The sequence below is a fragment of the Ambystoma mexicanum genome, chromosome 10 (assembly GCF_040938575.1).
Source record: "Ambystoma mexicanum isolate Mex_15411 chromosome 10, UKY_AmexF1_1, whole genome shotgun sequence".
In the NCBI taxonomy this organism is placed as follows: Eukaryota; Metazoa; Chordata; class Amphibia; order Caudata; family Ambystomatidae; genus Ambystoma; species Ambystoma mexicanum.
The window spans coordinates 1,550,944,980-1,550,958,552 of NC_090932.1; the positions used below are offsets into that span (position 1 = coordinate 1,550,944,980).

Here is a 13,573-nt window from a genome sequence, read left to right on the forward strand (position 1 = left end):
CACGACAAGGAATCCACTGACCGGGTATTTGGCTGCAGATCCTGAAGTAGTCCTACTGCTAAATCTTCAATGCTGAGGTACTGTGTTGGCTTGGGTATGTACTTAACTTGAGTCTCTTTCTGTGGGGTGTTTTCTGTGATGGGGAGGCCTCTCATCCAGTGCACCCAGTCCCACTGCTAGAATCCTGCTAGGGTGTCTTCTGCGAAGCCCCCTGGACCCTCTTCTAACTCAGAAGTAAAGTACTCACCTGTTTGCCCAGTCTCCTAAGGAACACTGACTTTTGCTACTTAAGAACCTATCATGACACTGCCTGTTGGTATATCCTAGTGACCACCCCCCCTTCTTACACTGAACACTCGTGCTCCAAGAATAAGGCAAAGACTTTTAAAGGATTGTGCCTCTTGCCTAGAAGAGAAAGTAAGTGTTTAAAAGTTACTTACTTTTAAAGCGTTGGTTGGTAACTGTAATTCCAAGAGTGAACAGTTACACAAGTTCTTACTTTAGATGTGTGATGCACTATTCTTAAAAGTATAGTTAACATCTTTTCTTCCTTGAACTATTTTGCCATTCTAATAGAAAGTCGATCTGAAGGTATATTACTCACCTGTGATTAGGTTGTGCCTCTTCCCAAAAGTAATGTTGGTTTCATCAGATCAGTCCTGTTAGGATAATTGTATGAGTGTCCCCCCAACTGGGTCTTGCTTACCCTGACTTGCTGTTAGCCTGTCCAGAATAAGTCTGTATTAGGTTGTTGCCTACCTAGAATAACTGAGTCATTCAGTAAAGTGTAACCTTGGGTTTTACTTTCCCTGTGCTAGCTAACCCAGAGTCTGTGGTTCTGGCTGTTCCTTATAAGTCCTACATCAACATATATAGCTGGGGAAAGATCTAACCTGGACTCCTTGTGAGATTAAAAAGTGTATGGGTTTTACTTACCTTGAGTTAGATGTGTACCATGCAAACGTAAGTTACCAGAGTTACTGCTTATCTCAGTCTGTTTCACTGATCTCAAAAGCACCTGTAATTGAATATTACATCCTTAGGTTTTACTCACCTAGTATAACGTATCACAAAAGTAGTTTTAGGTTTTTTCTGTACCTAGAGTGTTCCACTATTCACCATAAGTATATTGTCCATTTGACTGATTATGTGATTTGTACTGAGAGCCAATGTACAACTGGTAGGGTCTACTGCCCTTGCATTACTGAATGTAATTGTGAAAGTAACCATTGGTTTTTACTCCCCAGAATAGTTGTGACCTATACTAAATGTGTGTGACAAGGTTTTGACTTCCCTAGAACTACTGTTTGGTATTACAAATCGGGTGTATACTTTGGTCTGTGTACCTTCAAGTATAGTGTTTTTAATTGTGATTTCATATAATGTTAGTATTTATTTACCCCTAGACTTATCTGGGTCTACCTGTATTTAAATAAATCATTTATTTTTACATACATAGTGTTTCTCTGGACCATTTGTATTACAATTTCATCTGTACTGATTCTACAGCCCTCTCTCCCTCCTAAGATAGCCCTGGCTGCTCTGTCTACGCTACTATGTACTCTGGTGCTACAGCCTTATACGAAGTGGAGTCTTGTACTGTCTCAATTGAATGGTATTGATGAACTTGGGTAGAATTTCAGAAAAACTTCTCTTACACAATGCACATAGCCCTTGCCATGGGAGGCTTCTGCTCAAGCATAATGCCCATGCAGGGCCACTGTTTTTCTTCATGGGGTCCCAAAATTGCCCCTGATAGAATAGAACCAAGGGATGCCCTTTGGAACAATTGGCTCCATTGGCTGCATTCTGTAGGGGACTGCTTTTGTGACTAAGGACGCAATGGTTGAGTGCACTAGATTGACAGAGACAGCAGGATTCCCATTAATCAAATTGGTCTTTAGGGACGGACATATGGCACAGGATATTTTTGAGAAAATGTAAGTCGGGCAGACCCGAAGAAGTGGGATTGCTTGCCCATCCCCCAATGCTGGTCTTGCGGCCCTCCATGGTATCTCCACTAGCAATGGATATTTATCTGGGGTGAACCTTACCTTTTAGTACCCTCTATAACCCATATAGAAAAAAGTAAGACGGTCTGAACTCCTACAAAAACGGGAACCCGAATTGCCCAGCTCGTTATAGCAATATTCAATAACCCGAACATTATCCTGGAGTATACATATCCAAACTCCTCCTTGACTGCGCAAACCGCCTTAATGGGTGGGCCCACTACTCTTTTCAATGTTCACTTCTGTTACCAAGAGTATCATAAAACACAATTTTGTGCATCTCTAATACCTGGACCACCGCGACCGTCAATGCTGCATTGTGGCCAGCTATCAGTCGGTCCCAGAACATATCTTCTTGGTGCCCACCCTGAACCTTCCAAATACCAATAATCTGGTGGGCCAGGTGCCCTCACAATCCATCAGCAGATGGTTGAGGGACTGTTTTGCTGGATTTTTGCACACATTACAGAGAATCATAGCCACATCCCCTCCCTCCCCCCCCAAAACCCATTCTTGATTTGATTTACACCGTGTGGACCACGTTAAGGCGTATTCTTAGAAAATTCATCCGAATCTTCCAATCTGGGAACTTTACAAGATATCTGGCCATGTACCCCTGTGTCTTTTCTTTTTTCAGAAAAGGGTTTGATGGTATTAATATGCGCATGTTATCAGTTGTTTCCATCAGTCCCTCACATAGAGGGCTTTTTTTAACTTTAACTGGATTATGGATCAGTGTTTCCTGATCTGTGTCGGCCAAAGCTAGCCCCTCTTCAACTTTTGCTGCCAGACTTGAGAGGATCCTAGATTTCCTTTGCTCCCAGTGGGACTTAATATATATTATATTGAGAGATATTTGTTCTGTGTTGCCCAATAATGGTGTTGTTTCCCCCTTGGTTTCTTCCCGTCTTCGAATTGTTGTAATGACTCTCTAGAAATCTATTGCTAGGATGTACTTTGATGGCCTTAAGGCTGAATAAAGTTAATTGACAATTGTAATTTGTATACCTTTTTGCTTAACTTGTGTTGAGTGTTCTGTGTATGCTTAATGGAACCCTTCACTGCTCACCCACTCTTAAGTCTAAGCCTTACTGTTTAGTCACACTACCTTGATAGTATGGCTAAACATTGGTGTCCTTCCCTGTTCACATGAATATGGTGGCCTCTTAGAATCTGTCTATGGGGTTGTTCCTGAAAATCCTTAACAATTGGCATACGTATCCGTTAGGACAGTCCACCCAAAGGACTTTATAAAACTATCCTTGGCAACACAAACTCTATTTCTTCGCATAAGCCTGTACTACTCAAGGTAGAGGTAGCTATGACCGGTTCCTTGTCTTAAAAATGATAGATAAATGCATTTTTAACAAATAAAAAATAACGAGAACAATAACAAATGTTTTGTTGGGCCCCCCTCCAAACTCCTGATTTCCCTTGCTAAAAATGCACCCAACCATTTACCCCACCCCACATATATATTTTCTTTATAAAATTCGCTATTTTATTGTTATTTTTAATTCGTTATTTCATTTGTTGATTTATTTTTCGTTCTATTTACTGTATAACACTATGACTGAGCTGCTGCCATGCTTATCTTAGGAGGGCGAGAGGGCTGTAGGAAGGTACAAAGAACTTGTCACATACATATATGGAAACACTATTGCACTGATATATTGTAAAAATAATGGTTTATTTTATATATACACAGGCAACATAACACTAGGTTGTCGATGGTGCTTGCAAGGAGCTCAAGTAAAAGACAGCGTCATCAGGAAGAAAAACTAGGATTCAAAGGTGAAGGAATATACACAGTTAAGTCCAGAGGTGATATGCAAGGGCATACAATGAATCATTTTAGCCTGAACACTGCTATGAATTTTGACAAAGATCTACTTGTTGAAGATTATCAGGCAGACTGCACCCCTTTAAGGATAACAGTGGAAAACGTTCCACAATCATCAACTAAGAGTATGGATAATGTTATATCGGAAGCAATTGCAAAGTCTCCTCGGTTGAACTAGAAGTTGGCTAATTGGGAAAGCAGTAGGGTTGGTTGGCAATACATTAAGTGGGCTATATAAATAAAATCGAATCAAATTCAAAGCAAAAGAATTCTTTAGATATGTAAGTACTATTATGAGTCATAAACACAATATAAAAACCAACACAATATTTATGTTAAGTAAACCAAAGTATATAACACATTTAGAATAGCAAGATGCAATTCAAGGTGAGTAAAACCACATTAGATTTTTAGAATGGCAGTATGCAATTCAAGGTAAGCAAACCCCATTGGTATTAAACTGTTACTTATTCAGTTTCAGGAATCCTACAGTTACACGTTCTAGAATAGTGGAGAACAATTCAAAGATAAGTAAATAACTTTGTAATAATTTACAGAATGGCAGTAAGCAATTCACAGGTAAGTAAGAACTGCCAAGTAAGAACATTGTAACACTTAGCTTATTCCATTTCAGGAATAATCAGTTACAGCACCAACCCATAGCAAATAAGAACTTTGCAACACTTTTTTCTTCACAGAGGCTTTATACTTTAACAGTCCTTCCCTAATTTAGGGCATGAGTTCTCAGAGGCAGAAGGAGGATCCCGGTGGTCCAGGAGCCAGCTGTAGGCAGAAATGGATGAGGCACAAACTGTAGAGTTAGAGTTGTAGAGGATTTCTCATCTTGCCAGTAAGTATCAGACATTAGAGTTGGTAGAAGTGTTCCGGGACTTTGTAGAAGGCTCCCTCCATGTGTTCCAGCGTTTGGCCTGGGCGAACGCGCAACAGCACAAATCGCCACCCTAGCAATACAGGAGCGACAACTTTATGTATCACCTCAAGCCACATAGTACCACAGCACTGAAGAAGAGTTTGCAGATGGACACCTTCATGATGCAGCAGCACATGACCCGGTCTCTGGATTCTTGGTTGTGGTAACAAAAGAAAGGATTGTGGACGGGGAAATTGCAGCAGCAGTCGAGAGGAACGGCTCCCAGCAAAGGATTCATCGGTGCTTCTTGCGGCTCTGTGGATTTGGTGCCCTTTTCAAGGTACCAGATGTGGAATGGTCATATTCTAATTGATTTGCCACGCTATCTCAGTCCAGCACTCTGGTGAGGGGACTTCAAGGAGTGGAATGTTGCTTCTGGAGGTACAACAGGTGTCCACCGAAGTTGCAGTGGTATTCGTTGACTGGAAGACGATGCACAGCACTTTGGTCCGAGGGTATTGGCGGTTTGCAGCCCAGGAAGGTCTCTGTTCGTCGTAGGATGGCTTGACTTCCATGGAAAGAGTAACCTACTGGGAGAGTAGAGGGGTGCGGGGGGAGGACTGTTCCCACTCAAATAATCCACAAGTCCAGCAAAAAGTGTTGGGGCTCTCAGGGGTGAGGGAGATTTATCATAAATAGAAAAATCTAACCTAACACTATCCAGACCAGCAAGTGCATAGTTGTTAAGGCTAAATGGGATATTAAGAATCATTAGTTGCCAGGGTTAGTGATTGTGCTGGTAAGTGGTTATCCCTTCGAGTCTGGAATGGTGGCAAAGGATTTGTTTGCAGATGGCAAAAAGTGGAATGGTCGTTTTTTGTTTTTGTAAATGTTTTTATTTCTTTTAGGCTAAATACATTTTTTAGTACACAGTCCATGGCATCTTTTAGGGAATTAAGTACCACAATGACCGGAACTTGTTTGGCAGTGTTATGCCTATGTAATGTCTTCCAACATTACTTTTGGTTTAAAACTTTTTTTTTTACTTCTATTTTTTAGGATTTGATGTTGCAAAGACTGGAGATGCCCGAATTGGATTTGTGGGCTTTCCGTCTGTGGGAAAGTCCACCCTGCTAAGTAACCTGGCGGGTGTGTACTCTGAGGTGGCAGCATACGAGTTCACAACTCTTACTACGGTGCCTGGGGTTGTCCGATACAAAGGAGCCAAAATACAGGTAAGGAACCCTGGTCCTAGGCACACACATGTAGGCATTTTTCCTTTAGTGGGCTGTCCAGTATAAAGAATTGCTTGCCTCTAGGGCTCAATTTTATATTTTGAAGAGTGAATATTTTACTTGCTATTATAAGTTGGGAATGAAAAATGATCTCCTTACCACTAGGACTTATTAGTTAAAAAAAAATGTTTCTCTGTAATATATACGTTTTTGGAAATTTTACTGCTTTACACTACATGCCCATGTAACGCTTTTATTTTTACCCTGGTTTTTGTTGTAGTATTTCTGCTCCATTTTGTCTTTTTTGGGGGTGCTTGTTTTTTACAAAGTAAAATTGTCTGATAAGGAGTTTCTTTCTTCTTGTAAATAAATAAGGCTTTTTGGTTCATTATTTTCTGCATACTGACAACTAAAGTGAACAAGCTCCTTCATGTTCCCAATTTATGAGACCAGCTCACCAAGTAAAGATGGTGTACAAAAAGTTATTTTTATTTGGTTGACACTTTTTGCACAAGGGGCAAACGAGCAGCAACAGTCCCATTACAGGGTGGTATCTTAGGTCAGTGCAGGCAAAAAGAGTGCACATTATTTCATGGCCAAATGGAACCCCTGTTCTCTAGTTTTACCAACAGTATGGTGTACAAAGTCCATGTGGGGGTGTCCTGGTTGTTAGATAAGATTTTTGTAAAGTCCAACTCTTATGGAACTTCACAAGTTAGATCTCAGACATGTACTACACAAGTGGGTAGAGTGGCTGAGCAGCCAGGCTTATGTAAGGAGAGGTAATGTGAGCTGTCGAGTAGTACAATGAAATTGGTGAACACTTACAGCTTAGTTATATTTCTGAGGCTTGTGGAATCTGCTTAGATCACATGCTGTGCCAAGGCCGACATCTAGTGGAAGCTGCAGAGTATTACAGTTGTTTTCGAAACTCGAAAAGGGACGTCGACAGGGCGTGCCAGTAATACTATCCCTAGTGTGACATCCACTGTACCCATGATCCCTCGCGCATCGAGGTCCATCAGATTGTTTTTTCCACCATTCTAGATGGACGCGTGTAGCGGAGTTCCTATTTCAGCATAAAGCCTCTTACTTATTTCAATTACCAAGAGTTATTTCTATCCCTAACTTCACTGATCATCAAAATATCATGCCGGTGAAGACAAAGAGACTGCCCGTCGAAAGACTAACGCGACGGATCGCTCGGCCTTGGAAGGCCGCCCTAAGCCTCGGCCCAGACAGTAGGGAGAGGGGCGAAGGTCATTTAAGAATGTATATGCCCCTTTTCTTACACTACTTTCGCCCAGCTGCCATAGTTTGTAGTTATGGACAAGATCCCGTTTAAATTCTGCCCCAAGTGCAATAGAACATTTTCGTGGGTCGATGAGCATTTAGTCTGTCTCCCAAGAGACCACGTTGAGAGTTCTTGAGTGTGTAGGCTCTTCAAGCCCAAGACTTTAAAGGACCGATCGACAAAACGCTAGGCCCACTATGCCAGGCCATGGAGGTAGAAGGTGCTTTCAGTGATGGCAGCAACGCTGCTGTTTCGGACCGCGAGGGCGACTGGGTACCTTCGGCTACCCAAGCGCAGGCCCCTGACCCTGGAAGACAGGCCGGCGGCCCTGTTGTGGGGACAGCACCCGGCGGCGGAAGCACAACAGTTCCATCCACCACTAAACGCACAACCCCAAGTCGAGACTCGACACATGGGTTGAGCGGTCGAGAACTCGCGACACCCAGGGAAAGGTCCGTTGAGTCCCAGTCCTCTGGGCACTCTCGCTCGAGATCGCCGCACGACAGGAGTTAAAACTCCCTCCGAGGGCTGATCATCCGCAGACGAGGCCTTGGCCCTACCCGCACCCGAAAGTACGTGCTCTGCGTCAGGTAGTAGGCCCTGGGCGCAAGGTTGCGGGGGAAAAAAAAACCAAAGTCGTCGAAGACCCCTCATAGTGATAAACCACTCATAAACAAAGAAAAACGTCTAGAGGCTAGGCCTAAAAAATCTGGGCTAATTCCTCCCACAGATGAAGACTTGGACTTCCTTCCCAACCCTTGGTCATCCCAAGTTCAGCAGAATGGTTATCACAAGACATCTATCACAAGACATCGACGGGGTCATGAGGAGAAAGTCCTTTATGGCCAACTTCTACGAAAATGCCCCTGCCTACTTCGAAAGTTTCCACTCCACTCCCCCCCCACTACAGCTCCCTCTGGGTCACAAGTCCCTGCTCAACCTTCTCAACCCCCTTCTAAAAGATCTCCTACCGAAAATCCACTGTGAAGCACAATCATAGAGCTCTATGACCCGGACTCCAAACACGAAGACCTCTCAATTGTAGAGGCAGCTGACCCTCAGTACGAAGATGATGCAGCAGACCCTTATTACAGGGATGATGAAGACCAAGAGGCTGACCCAGAGGCCAATATGTATCCTATGGACTCACCTATTGATCGGGACCCCCTATCACTGATTCTCCTGTTGACAACCAACCCCTTCTTAATAAGGTGTTAGCCAGGGCAGCAGAGCCCTTTCAAATAGAGACCCAGGAGGTAAAAGAGGATAAGGATTTTGTAGAACAAATCCTTGGACAAGAAGACGGTGGCGCAGTTTATTCCTCTACTCCAGTCAATACAGCGCAAGATAGAGCAGTCATTAGAGACCTCTAACCTCACACTGGCTGTAAACCCCTGTATAGAGAAGCTATTCAGACCCACTGTATATTGAGGGCAGCTGAAGCCCGACTTGTTAATCGTAACTACAACTAGGTAGAGAGCGGGCAACTCCCCCCTGCTTCCTCCGAGGCCCCGTCCGACAAGGAAAGCAAGAGGCTTTATACGATGGGCAGAAAGGTGGTCTCCTCTGCGGCTTACCAGACCAGAATTGCAAACAATGTGCAACCCTTTTGGCTAGTTACGTGTCGGCCTTACTGTCGTCTGCCCCGGAACCACTGAAATCCGAGCTAGCACATATGGCTGCAGAAGGGAGAGCAGTGTCAAGCTGCTTACTTAAGACCAACCTTGATGCTGCAGAAAACGCCGGAAGGATTATTGCACAGGGTACTGTTATTAAACGTCAGGCGTGGCTGCAGCAATCCGGTTTTAAACCAGAAACACAGGACACCTTAATTAACATGCCTATCGAACCCAATGTGCTCTTTGGCAAGGCCATCGAGGACGCCCTTAAGACAACTAAAGAGAGTATGACACACTTGGATCTTTGGGTCAACTTGCCAACAAGCCACCCGGCCAGAGGTGTAATGGGACTTTTTCGCCATTTTTGTGGCGAAGGTTCACACCGGGAGTCCAATTACAATCGGAGCCAAGGGACTCCCTGGGGAAATAATCAAGGTCAGTCCTCCAAAGAACTATCCTAGAGGACCGCGTAGAGCCAGAGCTCGTGGCGGGGGCAACTCCTCTCAAAAACAGTGACTGATTCAGGCGCCCTCCCATGCCTCTCTAGTAGGACGCATTTCCAGCTTCACCCACGCATGGGAGGGAATCGCTTCCGACAGATGGGTGCTGTCCACAGTAGCAGGCGGATACTGTATAGAGCTCCTCCAGCTACGCCTAAACCATCCCCCATGATAGAAGATCCATTCAAAGGAACACCAGCGTATTCCTCCTCAAGGAAGTCACTTCTGCTAAAGAATGGCTTCGAAGTCGTCCCGGCCAACCAGGTAAACAAGGGTATTTATTCAACTTTCTTCCTTGTACCAAAGAAAGATCTGACCATGCGCCCAGTATTAGATTTGCACGAGGAAAACAAATATGTAAAGCCCCAAAAGTTCTGCATGACTACGCTACAAGAGGTAATCCCTCTACTAAAAAGATTACATGGCAACACTGGATCTGAAAGATGCCTATTTTCATATTTCAATGTTCCCAGCGCACCGAAGATTCTTGCGTTTCAAGATAGCGAACCAGCACTACCAATTCAAAGTGCTACCCTTCGGAATAGCATCTGCTCCAAGGGTATTCACAAATGTACTGGCGGTGGTGGCAGCACACCTGCGCAGGGAGGCAATCCGTGTACCCTTACCTGGACGACTGGCTCATTACAGCAGAGCTTTACCCCCCCCCCCCCCCCCCCTCCTCTAATTTGAACGCAAAACATTGAAGGGACCATCAACCTTCTCTTTCAATTGGGCTTCTCAGTAAACTAGAAAAAGTCGAGGCTAGTGCCAAGCACAACCAAACAGTTCCTAGGAGCTGTCCTAAACACTCAGGAGGGGTTGGTCTTTCCGTCAGAGGAAAGAGTCCAAAATATGTTGTAAATACCACATTATCGGGCCGGCCGCCAGATAAGGGTTCGCAAAGCGATGTGCTTGCTAGGCATAATGCCATCTTACATTTACCTGGTTCCACGCGCGCCTGCAACCCATGCAGGAGTGGTTGGCGAAACAATGGTCTCGGGCAAGCGGTCAGTGGGACGATCTAGTGGTCGTTTCGCCAACACTGGTATAAAATCTACGCTGGTGGACGAGAGAAAATCTACTGAAGGGGAAACCCTTCTACGATCCAGAGATACAGGTGATCATCACAACTGACGCCTCTCTTGCTGGGGGGGGGGCCCCCACGATCTTCACCACACAGCTCGGGGTCTGTGGTCTCACGCAGAAGCTCAGAACCACATCCATCTTCTAGAACTGGCAGTATTCAAGGCCCTTCAAGCGTTCGAATCCCACATAATATCTGTGCAGGTCCTAACAGACAGTACAACAGCAATGTTTTACATAAACGGGGGGGGGGGGGGCACACACATTCTCCAAATCTTTCCAAACTTGCACAGCAAATTTAGAAATGGGCACTCTATAGAAGATATTCCTATCGTCACAGCACGTTCCTGGGGAACTCAACTCTCTTGCAGACTCAGAAGAACACGAGTGGCAACTTCACGCAAAGGTCGTAGAACACCTCTTCTCTCTATGGGGTTTCCTCACAATAGACGTTTTCGCTACAAGCGAAAACAGGCAATGCCCAGACTTCGCGTCCAGGTTTCCCCAGCCAGGCTCCAAGGGGGAACGCCCTATGGATGAACTGGTCAGGGAAGTTTGATTATGATTCTCTCCATCCCCCCCCCCCAACACCTCTCATAAGGAAGGTGGTGAACAAGATCCTCAAGGAACATATGACACGCCTTCTCGTTGCTCCTATGTGGGCAAGACCACCCCGGTATCCTCATCTGCGCAAACTGGCGATGTGCGATCCCATCAAACTCCTGTGCCCTTTACAACCTGCTCTCCCAGCACGGGGGCCTAACGGTGCACCCTCTACCTCACTCCATGAACTTGGAAGCATGGCTCCTGAAGTCATAGTTTAGTTATCTTAACCTGCCTCAAAGATGTATGGACATCTTAATGGAACCAATAAAACCTAACACCAGACGCTGTAATTTTGACAAGTGGAGAAGATTCGTAATTTGGTGCCAGTCTAAACAAATGAACCCCATTGAATGTACTCCTTCCCACATTCTTACAAATATGCACCACTTGCTGGATGTGGGGTTAGTGTTCAACTCCTTAAAGGTCCATCTGGCGGCTTTGTCAACTTACAGCACTTCCCACGATAAGATCTCGTGGAAGGTACGGGTTAGCAAAACATTCATGGAGGGAGTAAAAAGACTCCACCCTCCAATCTCAAACCCGCCACCAGGATGAGAGCTCGATGTACTTGCTAAGCTCATGGGCCCCCCTTTCGAGCCGATGCACAAGTCTAGTCTCAAACACCTGACTTACAAGACTGCCTTCTTAGTGGCTATCACTTCCATAAGAAGAGTTGGTGAAATACAACCATTTTCAGTGCAGGATCCTTTCTTTGTTGTACACAAAGACAAGCTGGTTTTACGTACTCTCCGTAGGTTGTCCCCTAAATTAATCGCCGAATTTCATGTAAACCAGTCAATTGAGCTACCAGCTTTCTTCCAGGAACCCAACAGCTCAGCTGAGGTCCACACACTGGATGTGAGGAGGGCGGTCCTCTACTATGTGGACAAGACCAGACCGCTTGGACAGATCAACTGTTTGTCTCCATAGAGCCAGGCAGAGAAGGTGACGGCATTTGCCATCTCTAGGTGGATAGTCCGATGTATACAACAGTGCTATTCCCTATCAAATAAGACACTCCCTTTTACGCCCAGGGCTCACTCCAAAAGAGGCACAGAAGCCACCCTGGCTTTCATTGCAAATTTCCCTTTAGACAGTATTTGCAAAGCAGCTACATGGAGCTCAATACATACTTTCACTCAGCACTACTGCATTAACACTCATTCCAAAACAGATACACAAGTGGGACAAGCGGTTCTTACATTTATTTGCTCATGAACCGCCTCACATCCCACCTCCTAACACTGCTCGCTAATCTATGCACAGCATGTGATCTAAGTAGATTCCACAAGCCTCAGAAGGGATACATACTCACCGTAAACATATTTCTCATGCTTGTATCTGCTTAGATTCACATGCGCCCACCCTTCCTCCCCTCAGAGAGAAGGCGCATGGATGCTTATGAGCTTGTCTGATACGTATCTGCTTGGATACAACTGTACTCGCACTACACCTCATGCTACCTCATGTCAGAAAAATAACAATCTGAGGGACCTCGATGCATAAGGGATCATGGGTTCAGTGGACGTCACAATAGGGATAGTATTACTGGCCTGCCCTGTCGACGTCCCTTTTCGAGTTTCGAAAACAACTGTAATACTCTGCAGCTTCCACTAGATGTCGGCCTATGCAAAGCATGTGAATCTAAGCAGATACATTACTCACTGTAATATTTCTGATACTTGTATCATATATATTACACACACACTTTTAAAAAGGTAGCAACTAATAGTAACATTCAATGGAAAATAGAATTAATTTATACAAGAACCATTAATGCTGGTGAGTAATTCCTTTGCTATACAGTTCCAGCACACTGAGTGACATCAATAACGGTCAGTAATCATATTTATATAATAAATATATATCGCCTTTACACATTGAGTTTTGGAGGGAACATTTCAGAATTAGTTAGAACACACTTTAGCAACTGTTTCTATAGGTGGTTTTACCCAGAGGGTTGTAGGCAGTCTTTTGTCCCAGCAATAATAGTGTCAACAATTAAAACCTCTAAGGGAACAAGCACTGCCAAAGCCAGTAGTGTTCAGAAGAGGAGCTTTTAGGAAACCAGGACAGCCAGTCAATGAGACAGTTACAGTTCTGATGCAGATTTTCTTAGAAAATATTAATCAAGCAGTCTGGAGTTCTTTGCAAAGTCTCAGGAGCTAAGGAGGAGCCTACCTGTTGGAGTACAAGCTGGGAGGGCTGCACAGGTGAGTTGAAGTCGACTCTAGATGGGTGAAAATAATACTTCTCAATCCAGGAAACGCTACAAATTGCAAAAGGTAGTTATACCCAAAGCCCCACAATACCTTAGAATTGAAGAAGAGGTTCCAGCTGGATTCTTTCATGATGCAGTGATGCAGACCCTTGTTCCTGCTCCTTGGTCGTGCTGACGAAAGGAGGGACGTCTGGCGGGCATCTGTGGCAGCACTCTGGAGAGGGACTCTGCAGGAATGGATTACACGCGATTCAGGGGCTTTGTTGTTTTAGCGCCTTTTTCTCAGCAC

The 13,573-nt window shown here is 44.6% G+C and overlaps 1 protein-coding gene across 1 annotated transcript in view; it reads left to right on the top strand.

The window, feature by feature from the left end:
* The window catches only part of DRG1 (developmentally regulated GTP binding protein 1), a 183,912-nt gene that overhangs the window by 63,367 nt on the left and 106,972 nt on the right, over window positions 1-13,573 (top strand). Inside the window, exon 3 of the mRNA XM_069619808.1 lies at window positions 5,786-5,961. Coding sequence (XP_069475909.1) covers window positions 5,786-5,961 — 176 coding nt within the window. The remainder of the gene's footprint in view (window positions 1-5,785; window positions 5,962-13,573) is intronic.